This window comes from Ornithorhynchus anatinus, chromosome 18, assembly GCF_004115215.2.
Source record: "Ornithorhynchus anatinus isolate Pmale09 chromosome 18, mOrnAna1.pri.v4, whole genome shotgun sequence".
Classification (NCBI taxonomy): Eukaryota; Metazoa; Chordata; class Mammalia; order Monotremata; family Ornithorhynchidae; genus Ornithorhynchus; species Ornithorhynchus anatinus.
Window position 1 is genome coordinate 7,440,806 of NC_041745.1, and position 20,284 is coordinate 7,461,089.

Here is a 20,284-nt window from a genome sequence, read left to right on the forward strand (position 1 = left end):
CGCCATTGGTGTGACACCGGTCCCGCCCCCGTCCGCCTTCCCCTCCCTCTTCCGCCGGCCATGGCCGCCTCCGCCCTGCTGAGGCTGGGACGAGCGGGGCCGCTCAAGGTAAAGGACCAGACCTTCGGCGGCGGCGGCGGTGGCCCGGGGTCGTGGTGTGGTCTTGGGGGAGGAGCCTGCGCTCCGAAATCGGAGGTCCTGGGTTCTAATCCCACCCTGCCTGGGACCTGCTGTGTGACCTTGGGCAAGTCACTTAGCTTCTCTGTGCCGCAGTGACCTCATCTGTAAAAGGGGGATGAAGACTGTCAGCCCCATGCGGGACAGGGACTGGGTCCAACCCAATTTGCTTGTATCCATCCCAGCGCTTAGTACAGTATTTGGCACATAGCAAGTGCATAACAAATGCCATTATTATGATTATTAATATCCACCTCAGCGCTTAGTACAGTACCTGGCACGTAACAAGAGCATAACAAATGCCATTATTGTTATTATTAATAATATCCACCCCAGTGCTTACTACAGTACCTGGCACATAGCAAGTGCATAACAAATGCCATTATTATTATTAATAATATGCACCCAGCGCTTAGTACAGTACCTGGCACATAGTACATAACAAATGCCATTATTGTTATTATGAATATCCACCCCAGCGCTTAGTACCTGGCACATAGCAAGCGCATTACAAATGCCATTATTATTATTAATATCCACCCCAACGCTTAGTACAGTACCTGGCACATAGCAAGCGCATAGCAAATGCCATTATTAATATTAATATCCACCCCAGTGCTTAGTACAGTACTTGGCACATAGCAAGCGCATAACAGATGCCGTTATTATTAATAAAATGGTGATTCATAACCTGTTCTCCCTCCTACTTAGACTGTGAGCCCCATGTGGGACGTGATCATCTTGTTATTATTAATAGTAATAATCGTAATTATTGAGCACTTACGGTGTGCAGAGCACTGTCCTAAGCCCTTGGGAGAGTACAGTATAGCATGATGATGTTGGTATTTGTTAAGCGCTTACTATGTGCCAAGCACCGTTCTAAACGCTGAGTGGTTATAACGATGGCATTTGTTAGGCGCTTACTATGTGCAAAGCACTGTTCTAAGCGCTGGGGGGATAGATGGTGATCAGGTTGTCCCACGTGGGGCTCACAGTCTTAATGCCCATTTTACAGATGAGGTAACTGAGGCCCAGAGAAATTAAGTGACTTGGCCAAGGTCACACAGCAGACAAGAGGCGAAGCAGGGATGAGAACCCATGACCTCTGACTCCCAAGCCCGGGCCCTTTCCACTAATCCTCGCTGCTTCTCTAACATCAAACACATTCCCTGCCCACAGCGAGCTCAAAGTGATGGGGGAGCTTTGTTTCTGTTTACACCAGCATTTAGTACTGTACTTGGCAACATAGCGCTTAACAAATATAATTATTGCTCTTGTGTCGACCTTCTTCTCTCGGCCCTGGTCTGGGACCGTGGTCGGTTTCGCCCATGCCCCCAGACGGTGGTTGCTGGTGGAAAATCGGGGACGAGGTTTATTCGGAGAGGAAAACGTGTGGCCTAAGGGATAGAGCCTGGGGCTGGGAGTCAGAGGACCTGGGTTCTCATCCCTGCTTTGCCTCTTGTCTGCTGTGTGACCTTGGGCAAGTTACTTTACCGTGCCTCAGATCCCTGTAAAAGGGGAATAAAGATGGTGAAATCCATGCCGGTCTGGGACAATGTCCAACGTGATTAGCTTATATTCATCCCAGCGCTTAGTACAGTATCTGGCACATAGTAAGCGCTTAACAAATATCACTAAAAAAAACCCAATGCTTTTGGAAAGGTGCTTGAAGGCGCATATGACCTGGCATGGGCTTTGTCCTCTTTTGCTCACCTTCCACCCACTCTTCCTTTCCCCAAAAAATCAATAGCAGCAGGAAACCCAAGGCATTGAGTCAGAACTGTTTTGGAGTAACCTCTGGTGTATTTATAGGAGAAAAAGCTGCACCCCTAAACCCAGACTAAGCTCTGTACAGTTCTTTTCAACAGCAGAGATCTGTCTGGTCATGAGATGTGTGGTAGCTATTATAATTTTTTATTATTGCATTATTTATATTAATGTCTGTCTCCCCCTCTAGACTGTAACCTGGTTGCGGGCAGGGAATGTGTCTGTTATATTGTTATATTGGCCTCTCCCAAGTGCTCTGCACATAGTAAGTGCTCAATAAATACGATTAACTGATTGATAGCTATCAATTAATGGTATTTATTGGGTGCTTACTGTATGTAGAGGACAGTATTAAGAGCTAGGGAGAGCATGATACAGTAGAGTTGGTAGGTGTGATCCCTGACCACAGAGAGCTTGAAGTCCACAGGGCGAGGCAGACATTAAAATAAGTTACAGATAGGGGAAATGGGAAAGTGTGAGGATATGAGAGAAGCAGAAGGTCGTGGGTTCTAATCCTGGCTTTGCCACTTGTCTGCTGTGTGACCTTAGGGAAGTCACTTCACTTGCTTTGCCTCCGTTACCTCATTTGTAAAATGGGGATTGAGACTGTGAGCCCCATGTGGGGCAGGGACTGTGTCCAGCCTGTTTGTTGGCATCCACCCCAGCACCTGGCACACAGTACATACTTAGTAAATACCACTATTATTATTATATGTAATAAGGGCCCTGGATGAGGTAAATATCAAGGGCTTAAGGGGTCCATATCCAAATGCAGGGGCTACAGGTGGTGCCTGAAGAGTGGAAAGAGCACGGGCCTGGGAGTTGGAGGACCTGGGTTCTAATCCTGGCTCGACCGCTTTCCTGCCCTGAGACTCTGGGCAAGTCATTTCTCTGTGTTTCATTTCCCTCATCTGTGGAATGGGGATTCAGTACCCGCCTCCCTCCTCTGTAGACTCTGAGCCCCATGTGGGACCAAATTATCTTATGTCTACCCCAGAGCTTAATACAGTGCTTGGTACATACTAAGCATTTAACAAATATCACAATTATTATAACCAGCAAATGGTATTCATTGAATGTTCACTGTATGCAGAGCACTGTACTAAGCAGTTGATGCAAAAGAGTTAGTAGACACAGTCCCCACCCTCAAGGAATTTCTAGTCTATTGGGGGAGACAGACATTAAAATGTGGGTCCTTTCAAGCAAAAAGTTCACTTGCTCAAGCTCCCTCAGGATAATAATGATTTTTAATGTATTTACAACTTAAATGTTTGTGCTTAATCCATTTTTTTTTTCAGACCGTTCAGCTGGAAGCATGGGGTTTTCGAGATTTTGCTCCCACAGTTTCCATCCGTGCCAAATCAGAGAACAGTAAAAAGGACCGTCTGCCAGAGGAGACTAAAAAGCAGCGTGCACCAAAGAGTAAGATGTTTGTTGTACTCCGCGAAAGAGAGTGTGAAGCAAAGAGGTCAATTCACTTAAAGTTTTTGAACAGGATCCTTCTTTGTTCTTCATTTTGAATGAGCAGATTTTTACTTTCTGTAAAGAAAACAAATTTGGGTATAGGTCTACAACCGAAATTTAATAGATCAGTATTTATTAATCTACTGGGTTTAGGACACTATTCAAGATCCTTTGGGTGTCATTAATAAGTATTTGGCAAGCTATATATTATACTCCAATGCAAATTGTCTTTTGTCCATCATCATTAAGCAAATGTCAGTCAGTCAGTAGTCAAGCACCCACTGTGTGCAGAGCACTGTACCAAGTGTTAGAAGAGACAAGCTCATTCCACGTCTCCTAACCAGCTCTGTGTTTTCTTAACCTCATATGGAACTATACTACAGGAGCCTTGGTATTTATTGATAGACTGCTCGGTAATTGGTTTAGGACTGTAATTGCTCAATTTTATGAGTTGCTTTTTGAAATGGGAGATAGAAAGAACTAAATCTTATTGTGACTCAGTTTTCAGTGAGTCATGCCCAAGGTTTATGTCCCTCTTGTCCCATTTCACTGTAATTCCAACAAATTTTGCACAGTACCCCAATTGCCGGAAGCAATTTCGATCTTCGCTTCTGCCTTCCCCCACCACCGTATTTTTGTAGTTTTCCTCAGTCGATGTAGACCCGTCTCACCCCACTGATACCTAGAGTGGGTCAGGGCAATATGCACTAACAGACCTTTAAAATTCATTACCAACTTAAGGTTCTTCGACTTAAAGATGCAGTGGAGCCTAGTGGCAAGAGCACAGGACCTGGGTCCTAATCTCGGCTTGGTTGTCTGCTGTGTGACTTTGGGCAAATCACTTAATTTCTCTGGGCTTCAGTTCCCTCTTCTGGAAAATGGGAAGTAAATCCTTCTTGACTTAGACCCTGAGTCCATTTGAGACACAGACTGTGTCCAACCTGATTGTTTTGTGTCTACCCAGAGCTAAGTGCAGGGCCTGGCACATAGTAAAGACTTAACAAGCAATATTAAAAAAAAAACCCTCACTCTCCACCCCAGTGTTCTCAGTTTATACGATCTTAAAGAGCTTCTTACTTCTCTGCTTCTAGAACTGTTTTGTAGTCTAAATTTCCAAGGGCAGTTTAACGGAGGTTCCATCTTACCCTAGGTGTCATAACAGCCTCAAAGATAACTTTGACCTGGAACCTAGTTATCAAAGATTCCCTCTTAGCAATTTTATCTCATCAGTGTAATCGGTCTTCATTTTTGTGCCTGTCAATCTAACCAGTGAGCTTGCAGTCGTAGAGTGAGAAGTTCACTCCCTATTTATTTTATCCTACTCTCCCAAGGACTTAGTACTGTGCTCTGAATATAATAATCACTCAATAAACGTGATTAGTTGATTGAGCCTACTGCATTCTCTGTCCATGCAGTGCCTTATAGATATTTGGCCCTCACCAGCTCCTCAACAGCCATTTTCCCCTCTGTCCTTTTCAGTTGTAACGGAGGCTTCAGCTACATATGAATCATGCACCATTCTTTCTCTCTCAAGTTTCTCCACTCTGTAAATGTCATCACTCCATAAATGCTTTTTTTAAAGTGGTGTGCCAGGCACTGTAGTAAGCACTAGGATAGACCCAAGGTAATCAAGTTGGACACAGTCCATGTCCCATATGGGGCTCACAGTCTTAATCCCCATTTTTTAGATGCGGTAACTGAGGCACATTGAAGTGAAGTGACTTGCCCCGCATCCCACAGCAGACAAGTGACGGTGAGGATTAGAACCCAAGTCCTTCTGACTCCCAGGCCCGTGCTCTATCCACTAGGCCACACTCTTCTTCATTATATGCAGTATAACAATTCCGTGTTTATGGATGGTCCTTTTGTTTTCCCAAGTGCTTTTTCCATCAGTTGTTTCATTTTACCTTCAGAACAAATCTGTGAAGTAGGGAAAAGTGGGAATTATTTTCCCCATTTGAGAGAGGAGGAAACTGAGGCATGGAGAGATTGTGATTTGCCCAGGGTCATGCCATGGGCCAGGGTCCGAGCTGGAACTAGAATCACGGCCTCCTAACTTTCAGCTCTGTTCTCCTTCCATGTGACTATTTTGCCTCATAATGACAAATAGAAAAATTTTGACAATAGAAATCCTGATCTCCCCTTTAGTTAATTATTGGAAGATCGTATATCCAGTATTTGTCAAGTGCCTGTTGTGTGTAGAGAGCACTGAATAAAGTACTTGGGGAACATGCTACACATAATCCTTAAGGAGCTCGAGGTAAAATCGAGGAGGTAAGAGACGCAGTATGGGGAGGGGGATCTGGAGTACCTGTGTGCCGGACTACTGGGCTCAGGGCTCTTTCCCTGCTTCATCACATAAAACTGGCTCCAGCTGCCGCACTCAGCAGCTCATCTCTTCCGGTCCAGGCAGAGGCCGGACTGGGGAGGAGAGAGAGACGCTGCATACTTTCAACAATGAGCCCTTGCCTAGACAGAGCTATCCCTCAGTGATAGCTCTCTCTTGGTCGAAGGAGGGGGTCCAGAACACAGAAGTCCAACCTGTCAATCGGCCAGCCTTCACTTCATCCACTGGACTGCTTTGTGGAATTTGTAATTCCCCAAGTGACCCAGAGGCCAAGTTTCAACCCTCATATGTAGCCCAAACTGGACAGGAAGTGTCAATTTGGAATAAAAGGCAAAAAATCACCACCCACTTACAGTCCTGGGTGCCATTTCAGGGGCCTGGGACTCCCTCTCATCAATCAATTTATTGAGTGCTAATGACGTACTACGTGCTTGGGAAAGTACAGTAAAACCGAGTCGTTAGACACATTCCCTGCCCACAATGAGCTTACAGTCTAGAGGACTGTAAATCAGCAAATTGTTTAGATTTAATTGATAGAGTAGTGGATTTGATTAATTTTATGCCTTCTAAGTTTTTTATGGTTGGGGTAAACAGCATAAAATTATTAAAGAAAATATATGTAAAACATGGTACTTCGAGATTACATTAATTTGCCTCTGCTTAAAGCTTTGTCTTCAAAATTCAAACGTGGAACTCCTTGCTAAATTGATGACCCTTACTGGTGAAAGTTCGTCTGTCGATGATGTAAATCCCAATGTGGAGAATACTGAATTCTGGAAGTCGGCCATCACGCCTGTGACTCTTCGGCTGGATAAAATGGAGAGTTGGCTCAGGCCGCTCCCCTTTTTGTGCAGCAGCGAGACAAAGGAAAGAAAATAGGGTGGAGAGCTACCATTTCACAAGTATTAACCATTCCTTCCCGATGCAGTTGTTGTTTTATATAAAATATTATAGCCTCTGGCAGATTTAACGCATTCCTTAGTAAATAATTCAAATGTTCTGCTCTGGGACGTGTGCATCTGAGCCCACGAGACCAGTTTCATTCAGGCAGTTTGGTTTTCTGTTTTATTTGCCTTTCAACTAAGGGGGAACGTCAAGCTGAAACATTGTCACAATATATAGGTCTCCTGCTGGTAGACAAATGTGAAGCATTTAATGAAAACAAACAGCGAGGCGAAGTCAAGACACTTATATTTAAAGCGGGAGGCATTTATCGTTTATGTGACAGCTTTCTGTTCCAGTCGACATTATGTCTGTTCTATTAAATGTGTAATGATACGGGTGCCGTCGGTTTGATTGATACGGAGATACGGGTGTCAGTGGCTCACTGTACCGTCATTGCACATTGCAGAGCGCCACTCTCTGTCATGAAGAAAAGGTCTGTCATGGCCTCTAGCTCATCAGGAATTAGCTTGTTTATAAAAACCGTTACTGAGTGAAATTGGCTTTCTTGGAGGAAGTTAAACACTTCCAGCCTGAATTTCAAGATATTTCAAGAAATAGCCCAGTTGTATTTAGCACGCCTAAAAATTCCTTTCAACCCTTCCCTTAAATGTGTATTCAATTAGCTGGACAGTCCCATTTGGGTTTTCCCCCACCTACAGAAGATGGCAAGCTAAATAGCAGTTCTACTGAGATTGATTTTTTGTGGTGTTTTAAACATTTGAGGCAAATTCCAGAACAGCATGTTACTAAATAATAGTACATTTTCCTTATACCAAGCCTTCTATTTAAAACAAAGCCTATTTAAGGGAGTGTAGTGTTTAAGGCACCATTTTACACGAGAGAATTGCTTTCTACAAATTGAACTGGTTCTTTTGTCCCTTAGCTCATACACTGTGCATGTTATAGCCTTTGAGCCAAATGCAGTTAGTAAAAATGTTTATCAGCCAAGCTTCTCCCAAAAGGTACAAAAGTAAGATAAATAAAACGACCATTCTTTATTACTCTCAGGACTTAAATCGTAGTGCGGCCAGGTGATAATTTGCTGGGTCGTGTATCACCTACATTATTATTAAATCCTAGCGGGATTGTCCAGCTTCATTCAGGGTTAAGAAGTTTGTGAGGATAGAAACTCGACTAGCCCCTTGCAGAGATAAGGGGGAGAGGCCCGGAGATTTCCAAGTGCAGTCCCTACCAAGTACCTGCTGAGAACAGAGACTGGGAAGGCTGTGATCAGCGGGGACACTCTCAGAGCAGGATTTGAGAACAGTGTTCCCACAAAAGAGCTGCCAAGGGAAGTATAGGAGTGGCTGTGGGGTGGCTGTGGGACCCCCGACTTTGTTAGGAACAAAATGTCAGATCATGGGTTAGTTCTGCGTCTAGTTAGTTTAAAATACAATTGTTCAACTTCTGTTAAACCCAATACCTCCGTAAATACTAATTATCTGTTAATAACCACAGAGCAGTCTGGATTCATTCATTCATTCAGACATTTATTAAGCGCTTACTGTGTGCAAAGTACTGTACTAAGCGTTTAGGAGTGTACAGTATAACAACAGACAGACACATTCCCTGCCCCCGGTGAAAATCTGGAGACTCTGGAACACAGAGAAGGAATAGGGCTTGTGGCATTCCTTCACACCTCAGCAGCCAGCCCCTTAGGAGCAGGACTGATTAGCTGAACCCCAAGTGCTTGGGGTACTTAAAGTCACAGGTTGGTGACACTAAAGACTGGGGAAATCTCAGAGTGCAGGAGCGTGAGGGCCCAAGGATGTCTCCACCCTAGCTGAAAATGGACCAGAATGTCCCAGAAATACACCTCCAAGTACTCTCACCAACTCAAGCACCACAGCCCCCCTGCCCTAACTGCACACCCTCTCTCAACCTGCTCCCTTCCTTTTTTTAATGGTATTTGTTAAGCGCTTACTATGTGCCAGGCACTCTTCCAAGCGCGGGGGTAGATTCAGGGTAATCAGATTGGTCACAGTCCATGTCCCACATGGATCCCAGAATATTAATCCCCATTTTTCAGATGAGGTAAGTGAGGCACAGAGAAGTGAAGTGACTTGCCCAAGATCACACAGCGGACAAGTGGTGGAGCGTGGATTAGAACCCAGATCCTTCTGACTCCCGGGCCCATGCTCTAACCTTTAGACCAGGCTACTTTATTTCTCTACTCCTTTTCCCCCTGCCCCCCTTCCTCCCTCATTCACTTCGGCACACAAATTCTCACCAGAGTTAATGTCTCAAAAGACAGGAGGAAGGAAAGGGATGAGGGAGCAGGGTTTGGCCCATATTGGCACCAGAAAGGAGGGGTAGGCCAGGCCATCGGCCTCCTGTCCAGGCTGTGGATCTGCCATATTGGCAGCAGCCAAGGTAACCAGGAGTGGGAGGTGCAAAGGGATGTGTGTGTGTTGAAGTGGGTGGGGAAAGGAGGGGTGGAATTTAGGGTTAGTGGCCTGGCCATTGCTTTCCCCATCCACTTCCTAGAATACAACATTAGTTGTTGTGTAGTTTAGGACTGAACAGCAGCAGACCCTGCCATCTTTGAACATGGAAGGTACTTATCAGTTCTTCCCTGACAGGTTGTGCTGAGAGAGAGAGAGACCCATTTCCATATCTGTGTTTGTATAGAGTTCAAGATACATATCTGCCCTTTGTTCTCTTGGCTGTGAAGATATTATCCATGTGTGTGAGTGTGACTGAAAAAAAACTGTGACTGATAGTCCCGGCTTCATTTCTTTCACATTGCTTCCTGGGCTAATGGACTTGTTCCATATAGGGCCAGTCTTTGTTTCCAAGATGGCCTCAGGTTGTGTTCATCGGTACCCTAGAGAACAGAGGACTAAGTGATGTTCTTTGCTCCCATTGCATCTGTTTGTGACAGTTTAACCATTAATAATGAGCTAGTCAATACACCACACTTATTTTATAACTTAATAGGATATTGTGTTGTGTCTCTGTTCTCTTCTGATTCTGGTGGGTTACCTAAATCTTTCTCTTGAATATTGTTTCTCCTTAGAGTATTTAGTATTTGTATTTGGTATTTAGAGTATGGAATCATTGATTTATTACATGAAGGGATTGAAAGAACTACTAATCAGTTTTGAAATAATGTCTACAGTTAAGTCAGAGAAGTCCATGGGGTCATCAATATTTAAAAATTTTGCACAGTAGAGAAGAGAAATTTGAGATGTGGGCATGGTAACGAGCACTTCTCTAGATCACCCACTTAGGAACAATTCTTATTTTAAAATATTTCCCAAGTTTTTCAAAGTTCATAAAATGCATAATGCCAAGGCCTTATGGGGCACTGGTCTAATCAAGATTTTGTTGCTTATAATGTGATCATATGACCAATTCAGTTAATTAAGTTACTGTCAGAGTAATTATTATAAGAATTATAATATTAAATTGCTTTCATATATAAATAATATTTGTCATAGCCAGAAATATCCATGCTATTTTGAGTTAAATTAGTCTTTCATCTTAGCCTTTCTCTTATTCCCCTTTGAAGAAATCCCAAAATTACACTTTGCATTCAGCTTTGATCCGATGGGTTTTTTTGTTATGTTTTGTTTGTTTGTTTTTGTACTTGTGCTCATTCATTATCCTTTGGGACCAAATGCATTTCCTCAAATGTCACTGACAGCATCTTCATTCAGAAAATAGAGGCTTAGTACCCTGTATAGGGACCCTCTGAGAGATTATGTATTATGAATTCCTTATCTTCAGGTATCCAAATTAATTTTGATGATCATTTAAGCAGGTCTGATCTTGAATAACAAGAATAAAGCATATAGTCAAGTAGCTACACTATAGCTCTCTGAAAACACTCTCATGAGTATGTTTTTTTTTTCCTCCTTTAGTCACAAAGTCAGCTAGCTATTTGAGGGTTGCAAAGATCAGGTATTGTTGAATTCAATATGTTGTGTATTTTGTGCCAAATGTGACATCCATTTGTGTGGATGTGTGCCTCAACATAAGAGGACCTGAGAGAAATTTAGATTATTGGTTCCAAAGAATATTTTTGCTGTGACCGCTTCTGTAGGCATGGCTTAGTGACTAAACGTTTTTAAAATCAGGCTCCCACTTCTCCCAAAGTCATCCTGCCTGGTTCTTGTATGTTTCCCCAGCCGAGGCCTCATGTACCTCCGCTCCAACTTCCCTTTGTTGGGCTTCGTGAGCACCTCTCACCCTGCTGGTTCTGTTTTCTCTCACTTCCTGGTTCTGTGGTCTCTCACTGGCCTACCTGCCTGCCCACCTTTTCCATGTTGGCTTCTCTACCTGGTGCCAGGGTGCCAGCTGCCCCTGGGAGAATTTAGGAAGTCACCACCTGTATCCAGTGGTCTTCACCAAAATTGTTCAGGGGCTCCCTTTGAGAACAGTTGACTCAGGCAGTGAAGAGGTCAGATTGGTATTTAATGAAATGGTTTGAAATAATTTTGGAAACTTATTCTAGAGTTCTCTGAGTCCTGCATCAAAGTAGAAGTCTGTACTGGGGAAAAAGTTGCAAATGATAATATCCCTCTTTATGCCATTTTCTAGCTATAGGGGCACCAAAGGAGAGGGCCAACCTCCCAGCCACCCAGTCAGCAGCTGAATTTCCTAAATCACTATCTTCTTCTGATTCTTATTCATCAGCTTTAAAGAAAGGCGAAACTGTAGCTAGGAATAACCCTGAGAACACACAACTCACAAATGAAGAATTCAGGAAAATTTTGTGGAGGAAGACATCCGTGGACTTTCCTCAACGCGCATCAGCTTCTCCATTCAGAGGAAAGGGGGTTAGCTCAGCAAAATCCAGATCCAACAAGAAGCTAGAGGATGACTCCTCTTCGTCTTCATCTTCTTCTTCCTCCAGCTCCTCTGATTCAGATTCGGATGGAGAGGATAGCACCTCCCACGTCGCGACTAAGCCACAGATTTCCTTTAAAACTAATGATGAATTTCCAAGACGGAAGGCCCCCCCGCTCCCCTCCTCCTCTGAGAAAACTAGAAAGCCCTCTGAAGAGAAGGGCCTGAACAAGAAGACACGGACAGGTCATGTCCATTTGAAAAAAACAGATCACCTAGATGTGGAAGCTGCCCCTAGAGAAAAGTTCAAGGTTTTTGAAGATGCCAGAAATAAAGCTAAAATAGGCAAGGCGGAAGAGACAGATTTTTTTAAAAAAAGAAATGCAAAAGAAACATACGCCCAGAGAAGAGAATTTAACTTTGAAACACTTACAGAAAATCAGAAGCCAACAGAAGTCAAACCAACGCTATCTCACCACCCACAAGCAGGAGCGTTGGCTCAGATGAAAGCTTCTTTGGCTCCCCAAGTGCCACGGTTGGAGGAAGAAACCAGAGCAGGGCAGCAACTGGAGGCAGCACCGCCCCAGACCAGAGAACAGATTTGGAGAGAAAAGGGAGCGGTGGTAAATATGGAAGCAGCAGCGTCTCAAGCCACAGGTGACGCTTTGCAACCCACGATCCCAGGAGTAAACCTTGAGGCAAAGGAAGAAGTCATTCAAGACTCAGCTCAGAGGGAAGAGCAAGGCACATTACAGGGTACAACTTTAACTTACGGTTGAAAACTATATTGGTCCTTTGTGGAGCTTCCTTTTGAACATGGATGGCGGTCAGTGGAAGTGTTACGATGATGATGATGATGATGATGATGGTATTTGTTGAGCCCTTACTATGTTTCAAGCACTGTTATAAGCACTGGGGTACTCAGGTTTGAAACGGTCCCTGTCCCACGTGGGGCTCACAATCTAAATGGAGGGAGAAGAGGAAGAACAGGCATTGAATCCCCAATTTACAGATGAGGGTACTGAGGCACAGAGCAGTTAAGTGGTTACACAGCAGGCAACTGGCAGAAGCGGGATTAGAACTCAGGTCCTGTGACTCTCGGGCCCATACTCTTTCCACACTGCTCTGATTAAAGCACTATCCTATAATGTCTCTTATTAGGAGACTTTCCCCCTTCTGCCTTGAATATTATGAAGTCTCTTAGAATACTTTAATGAGTAATTTTCAGTGTGGAGGAGGAATATCTTTAGCACTCTTGTGTTTAACACATATCATTTTTGAAAGACGATACCTTCCTTCCCCCATTCTTTTAGTGAATACATTGCCTTCCAATAAGAAAAATAGGCTGTAGCGGCTTTTGAAAGTATAAGATGTTACACACGATGGTGGAATGCCAAAGAGGGCACCATAAAACAGTTAAGCCACGTAGTTTATTAAGAATGCACCTAGTTCTAGAAATCCTGGGAATTGCATTCTTGCCAAAACTCACATTAAAGTGTCTCGCACTGTACGACCCATTCTCACAACCCTCTCTTCCGACCCTGCATCCTGCTGTATCCAGACAGGCTCAAGTGGTTAGAAGTATGTCCTCTAATTGTATGGTCGTGTTTTAGCCAAAAGGGATTGTAAAGGAAAAGGACTGGCAGAGCTGGGTGTACTGCAGGTTGGTTTACTGTCTTCCTTTAGAGGAGCACCAGGTACATGGTCTCCTTTATTCTCTCAGATCTTTGGAAGTTGTCACAGATTCGGACTTTGAAGATTTTTTAATCAGCTCAGAGGGGCCATCTTTTCACCTTCCCTGGAAAATGTATTATTAAAACATCATTAAATAATGTTCTTGGATTCTAAAGATTTGATTCATTTTTGAAAAAGGCCCTTTGAAAAAAGATGACCACTGTTAGGTGAAGAATCCTGTTATTTTAGTTTCCTCATCATAACTCACCATCAGAGAAATAAGCTCATGGGCAGGGAATGTGTCTACCATTTCTGTTGTATTTTACTCTCCAAAGCGCTTAGTACAGTGTTCCACACACAGTAAACACCATTGATGATGATGTGATGTGCACTATTACCTGTTTAGTTAAACCTTTCCTCCCCTGTCCCTGAGGATTGACCCTCAGAAGTATTCTGTGCCTTCAAGTAGTTGGTCTAAAGACTCGTCTCAATTCAGAAATTACTCTTTTTAACATGCTCTAAAACGCCCTGTCCTTAAGCAGTGTTTACTAGTAAGTAGCATAACTACATCCAGAATATTCTGCTTAATTTTCTTAACTTTACATATCTTTTGCATTCTTCATTTCTTTCTGCCTCTTCTACCTTGATTTGCTAACAGCACCGCAAACTGGCAAAATGTACTGAAATGTCTGGAAGCATGGTTTCCAATACCTCAGTCTTAAAACCACCTTCTCAAAATTCGATAAGCAGAGTAAGCTCTTAACAGTATTTACTGAGTCCCACCTTTTGTGCGGAGTTCTGTAGCATTTACTAGAAAATCAGTGGATTCACTGTTTTGTTTCATTTTTTAATTAGAAGCAAAATAATTTAAGGGTTCCATAGGCGGTTTTGTTTTTCACAAGTATTCTTTCCTTGAAGTCTGAAGTACAAAGATATTTCATCACAAATCCAAATTTCAGATTTAAGGAGTCTTGTGCAGAATCAATTTCAGTTCCATCTTCTCTTGAGCATCAGACTCTTGAATTAAAGGAGGCCTCATCTTTCAGTTGAAATATATTTGGTGGTAGGGTTTTGCATCGTTTCGAATGTCGTCTCTGCAAAAGGCAACAAACACCATTCCGTAACTCGTTTGGTACATTTTGTAGTGAAATGAATTGAAGTTCTTCAAGTTTTTCACTTGGGGCCAATCACTGTTGGTTATATATTACAAATTTTTTCTGATTCAGGATATCAGCTGTGAAATGCAAAGTTCTTTGCAGCTTTGTCAACAGGAGATATCATGCATTTAAATTCATGATTTTGTATCAAGCTTACAAGATATTGAGAAACCCTTGACAACTCATTCTCAAAAGTTCAAATGAAACAGCCTCATCTTACGTGAAACCAAAAGACATCGTTGCATTCATGCTTTATTTTACTCTCATGGCATGCTTTATTCCTGGAAAGTTATGCTTCTCTTCATCACTTTCTTTCACTTTGCATTCAGCAACAAGCTCTTTGAATATAGAGATAAGCCTGCAAAATTTTTAGGGGCCTTCAATTTTTACTTGAAATTTTCTCTTCATTTGTGCATGTATGCTTATGATGTAAAAATAGCATAAAGTTAAATTTCAGGGACTAAAACATTTGTATTTAAAAGAAAACAGATGGAAAAGCAAGAAGACAGAATGCACAGTGCAATAGACTAAATACAATTGGAAGAAATTTCATTAGTGGAGTCTTATTAATTTATCATGTGTCTATGTATATTCTCAAGTGTGCATCAATTTAAAAATTACTGATAACTATAGCCATATAGTTATATATAACTCAGAGTAATAGCTTATTACATGAAATTAATATTCATGGTTGAAACAGATGGGGAATTCACTAGCTTTTAAGTTTTTTTAATGTATGAAAATTCAATCCAAAATGTTGCATTCCCCACCCCACCCCTGGCAATTTCACAGGCATTTTCACAGGTATTTCTGCTTCACGCTAACACTGCTTTCAATTTCTATGTAATACTTGTCTTTAAGCTTTCTTAAAAGGCCTCCATATGGGTTCGTCATCTAAAATTTATCAGGCAGTGGAGCCAAGTGGAACTGGCAAACACAAAATCGTAAGCCAGAACATGAAGACTTAGGGTCCATCCATATAATAAATTGGGTTTTGGAAAGAGTGAAAAAATCTGACTTACTCCAATTTTTCTTTAGAAGATCTTGCCTCTGTTGGTCTTTATTTTGAGGTGAGGTCAGTTATAAGAAGGAATTCAAGTTGTCTCTTCTTAGATGAACAGCCTTGGGATGTAAAGAATAATGTTCAGAGTGTGTGGCCTATCTAAAGGTTTGGAGGGTGATTCAGCCAAAAAGAAGGAACATCTTTCCTGGCGTGACTAAGCTCACTAGCTTTGTTTTTCCTTTACAGAGCCTGAAACAGCTGCTGAACCTCCTGAGCCATTTGACAATTCCACCTACAAGAACCTCCAGCGTCACCAGTACACAGCGTTTACTTTCTTAGATTTTAATCTGGATCTGTCAAAATTTCGACTGCCTCAGCCTTCTTCTGGAAAAGAGTCACCCAGACACTGAGCTCAAAATTTGGAAGAAAAGCAATCGGTATAAATTTGTGATGCATTATTGCTGCTTTGTTCCTCCTACATAAGTAAACTCAGCTCAAAAATAGCTTGGGCAACTGCCTTTGATTTGCTTCACCTAGTTATCCTTTACTGCAAAGAGTCAATTAATTACCCTGCCGTGACCCTTCTTAATCACTTTTTGAAAATAGCCCAGTCTATTTGGTAGCTACTGGACATTTGTTTAGTCATTATCCCTCCAAATTTTAACCTTGATGCTGCCCTCTGAGGTTGGTGCCCCAAATATCTCCGCAAGTGAGGTAGTGGACCCGCACTGTGTATAGTAGGTAATCCGAAGTATAATAAGCAGCCTCTTTAAGTAAGACATTCGAAGTGGGATGACTGTCTTTGAAAAAAGGGCATGAATATCAGGTTTCCATTCCACACTTTATAGTTCAGTGTGACATAACAAACCCCATCTCCACCTTTTAATACAGTACATACAAAATGGACTTGATCCAGATGGTAAAATTCTTGCAAGTTTGTAGTGGTATTTGGGAGAGAAGTGAAAGCATAAGTATCTTATGACTAATTTTTTTTTCCTTTTAGATGGCTACATGCAGGCTTCCTGAGCTAATTAAGCTGTCAAGAATCTCAAAATTGCCTAAATGACTTACCCTTAATCAGTTGCAATAACTTCACGTACACTTGGGGGGGGCACATTTACAGTGTCTACATGAGGGAGTTGGTGCAATTTTATCAAGAAGATAATTTTGTTTCACAGTATGATAAACGAAGTCACGGTAATAATGGACATGTAATGCCAAAATTCCTGCTGATTCTACATTGGAGGCTCCATTGCTCAGGATGTGGGTCATGTTCTAATACTAGTGAGCATCTATAAAATAAAGATTGTGGTGAAAGTAAAAAATTCCCAGATTTCCAGTCATGCATGAAGGGTATTTTCCTGTGATAACATTTTAATATCTTAACTGTCTGCTATGAGTGAACAAGGTGATTTTGCGAGTGGGACAGAGGCCCATTCACCTCTCTAGAGACCCTAGACTGTAGCAAATTCCTTGAAGGGGGGGTCCGTGTCTGTTTATGGTACTTAGTACATGCTCTGCACAGTATAAGCACTCAATAAATGTCATTGATCCAATGGCAGCACATCCGCATCCTGCTCTGAATCCAGTTGTCCTCTCTATCTGTCCGCTTACCACCATCTTGGATACAGGGGGACCAAAAAGAGGTGCTAAGCTCTGGGCCTAGGCCTGCCCTCTAGGATTACTTATGAGTGACACGAGCCTGACTCCTTGCCAAGTCTTCTACCCACTATACTACGGGGTAGTCCTTGAGATGCCCTGGAATTCTGACAGGGGGCAAAGCCACCCCTGCAGTACTCTTGGATTTCTTCAAGCCCGAGGATCTGCCCTTGAGTAGCCCCTACTCCCTGCCACCCCTTTGGCAGACCGGAGTGGGGAAGGGGCCTCCAGAGGGCTAACAGGAAGGGTGATCAATCAGTCAATTGTATTTATTGAGTCCTTACTGTGGGCAAAGCACTATACTAAGTGCTTGGGAGAGTACAATACAATGGAGTTGGTAGACATAATCCCTGCCCTCCAGGAGTTTACAATTTAGGATGTTTCTTCTGGACCCCCTTGGCTGTGCCCAGAAGGCTGACCTGCTTGTCACTCCCTTTATCTGCTTTTCATAGAATAGTAACTCTCCAGAAAACTCTAGTTTCACTCAGCTTCATTTTGTCCTTGGTCCTTTCTGGTAGTGTATTGGCAGCTGCCTAAAAGTTTCCATCATCTTTGTTTAGCACAGAAGCAAGTTTTTCAAGAAAATGTCTATTATTGGACAGTTTGACTATTTTCAGGAAGCCCTGGGTAGACCTCAGTGCTGTTAGCAGTGAGGCTATTTATAGCAGCTTTGACTCCAGAACTAATTTAAACTTTTTTAGCCATAGGCGAGCTACACTCAAGCCTCCAATCAGTTACACAGATTGTGAGTTACCAACACAGACTTTTTCTACTTCTTTAAATGAAGCTGAAGAAGAAAGGTACCCAATTTTCGATCAACTAGACTCATTTGGAAAATAAAAGTCTGAAAGTTGGAAACTTGGAAATGGGAATGCCCACAGTTTCAAAGTATAACCTACGGTAGAATTATGCAGAGGCTGGGCATGGTTAGGGAGCAGCAGGGAAATGGGGAACCAATTTTCATATTTATAATGGGGAGAAAAATAGAATGTTTGGAGGGAGTAGGAGGGTGGAGGTTTATGTATCAGCAGGTGGAGTCACTAAGTAGAATTAATACATTTATCTTACTTCAGATGAAGTGAAAGTTAGCTTCTCCATTGAGGAACTTTGGGGTAAAAATAAGGATTCAGGCTTTGGTTAAGAGTTAACCTCTCACTGATAGCATTGTTCCCCTGGAGAAAACTGTTTCTGACATAAAACATTTGGACTCAGTTCCTGGGAACCAACTGGTTTGAAAGTTTAAGGGTGGATTTGGCAAAAAGTGCCACTAACTAGGTATTCAATCAGTCTATCGATGGTATTTATTGAGCACTTACTGTGTGCTAGTGCTTGGGTGAGTGCAGTATAACAGAGTTGGTAGACATGTTCCCTGCCCACTAGGAGCATATAGTCTAGCTATTGTCCACTACAACAACTGAAATCTTAGTATAGTGAGGGTTCACTTCTTTTAAACATATGTTTATCACATGATTATTAAATATCCAAAGATCACCCTAGATAGGGCAGGTAAAACTAGGTTTTAAATTTCAACCTAAACATTTCTCTGAGATCTGTCTGAATCAGAGAAATGTTACTGTCTTTTTCAAATCAAAGGATTTGAAAGCTGTAACTAAATTATCTACTTGCTCTTGATCTCAAGCTGCCAGAGTCCATGAAGAAACTGAAGAAGCCCTTGAGAAAGGGAAGACTTCTTGAACAATGAAACATCTGTCTTTAGTTTTCCATTGAGGATGAATTCTCATTCCTAAAGTATGGTCATTCAATTTTGGCTGTGTAGTCAGGCTAGATAAGAAGACATCCCAATCTTTGTAATAGCCTGCAAAATAAAGTAGCTCTCTATGAATTCCTGCTTTTCCCCAGATGTAGTATTATTAATTTAACAATTTTTTTATGAGTATATTGAGGTTCTCTGCATTTTACCAATGTCAATTTTAGGCACCTCATCCCTGGTTAAAATAAGGACTAAATAAAGCATAATGGCCAGAAATACACCCCTATTTTCCCCCCTGGTGATTGGTCCCGGGCATTTCGTATGTCATTCAGTGGTTGCCAGTTCACCTCCACATAAAACAGAAACGCCTCACCACTAAATCTAAGGTTCTCAACCAGCTCTCCCTCCCACGTAAACTCGCTGATTCTCTACTACAATCCAACCAGCACACTCCACTCACACTGACCTACTCTGTGAATCTCTATCTTGCCTATCCTACCACTGATTACTTGCCCGTGTTCTCCCTCGAGCCAAGAACTCCCTCCCCCTTCCTATCTCACAGTGCACCGCTCTCCCCACCTCAAAACCCTCTTAAAAATCACATCTCCAAGCCGTTTATTTCTCCTATTTACTCCCCTCTGCATCAACTATAAACTTGGCTGCATGCCCCTTAAGCACCGTGATACCCAGCCCCACAATACTTACGTAAATATTCTCATACTCTACCATTTCCCCTATCCTTAATCTATTTTGACATCTGCCTCCCCCTGTAGATTGTGAGCTCCTTATGGGCAGGGATCATGTTCAACAAATATTATGTACCTTCCCAAGTGCTTGGTACAGTGCTTCTGCACACAGTAAGTGGTCAATATATACCACTAATTGATTGATAGAGACCAACATTAAAATAAAGTTCAATAACTTACAATAAAGCACTTTTGGGGTGTTGATATTTTAAAGATTAATTTCCCAACAGTTATTAACTTTCCTTAAGTGAGTTTTGCTGAAGGCCAGCAGTTGGGAATCACATTATATGAGTTGTTATGATAATGATCTGAACCCTTTTACTGTTGTGGGTAGTATCCCAATAAGTAACAAATTGCAATGCAGAAAAATGAGTGATTTCTTAATTTTCTTAGGCAAGGAGGAGAAAAATTATACCAGTTATAGTCCTACCTATATTTTTTTTCCTCTGATGAGTATCTACCTCTATTCACTCCAGTCTTCCTATTATGATGGGTGAGAATTCTCAAACAAAATGTCTCATTGTGGAATGAGCATAAAATAAAAACTTGGTAACTTAGAGTAAGTCTTCTAGCTGCGCTCTCTAAAAAGCATCATGTCTTTATGCTTTGAATAATGACCTGGAAACCAGAAAGCCAGAATAAAAATCCCATTTGTACCACAATGTTTAACCACCCTTACTGTGTGCAGGGCACTGTACTAAGCACTTGGGAGAGTACAGTAAACCAATAAGCAGACACATTCCCTGCCCAAGTCCTCCTCTGCCTTCCTCCTTGAAGGAGAAGTTGCGATCCTGCAAGGAAGAACACTTCATATTAGTGAGAAAGATGACCAAAATATAC

General features: G+C 42.2%; 1 protein-coding gene and 1 long non-coding RNA gene across 7 annotated transcripts in view; one reads left to right on the forward strand and one right to left on the reverse strand.

Annotated features, from left to right (window-relative positions):
* NDUFV3 (NADH:ubiquinone oxidoreductase subunit V3) lies at positions 1–18,830 on the forward strand. Of its 2 annotated transcripts, none has more exons than XM_039914629.1 (5): positions 1–108; positions 3,243–3,366; positions 11,246–12,250; positions 15,575–15,765; positions 16,332–18,830. In XM_039914629.1, exons 1-4 carry the CDS (start codon positions 61–63, stop codon positions 15,736–15,738), a joined length of 1,341 nt encoding a protein of 446 aa, XP_039770563.1. In that variant the 5' UTR covers positions 1–60; the 3' UTR covers positions 15,739–15,765; positions 16,332–18,830. The 2 variants fall into 2 exon arrangements, with proteins under 2 accessions (XP_039770563.1, XP_028939173.1); XM_029083340.1 differs by having other exon boundaries at positions 11,342–12,250.
* The window catches only part of LOC103170210, a 14,393-nt gene continuing 8,103 nt past the window's right edge, over positions 13,995–20,284 (reverse strand). For all 5 annotated transcript variants that reach the window (XR_003766107.2, XR_003766106.2, XR_003766108.2 and 2 more), the window contains exons 4-5: positions 15,348–15,447; positions 13,995–14,262 (exon numbers count right to left, since the gene is read on the reverse strand). This is a non-coding gene — a long non-coding RNA (uncharacterized LOC103170210). The remainder of the gene's footprint in view (positions 14,263–15,347; positions 15,448–20,284) is intronic.

Coding starts and splice junctions, on each gene's coding strand:
- NDUFV3 (XM_039914629.1), top strand. CDS start 61: ATGGCCGCCTCCGCCCTGCTGAGGCTGGGACGAGCGGGGCCGCTCAAG. Junction 3,367..11,245: donor AAAGCAGCGTGCACCAAAGA/GTAAGATGTTTG, acceptor GCCATTTTCTAG/CTATAGGGGCACCAAAGGAG. Junction 12,251..15,574: donor AGAGCAAGGCACATTACAGG/GTACAACTTTAA, acceptor TTTCCTTTACAG/AGCCTGAAACAGCTGCTGAA.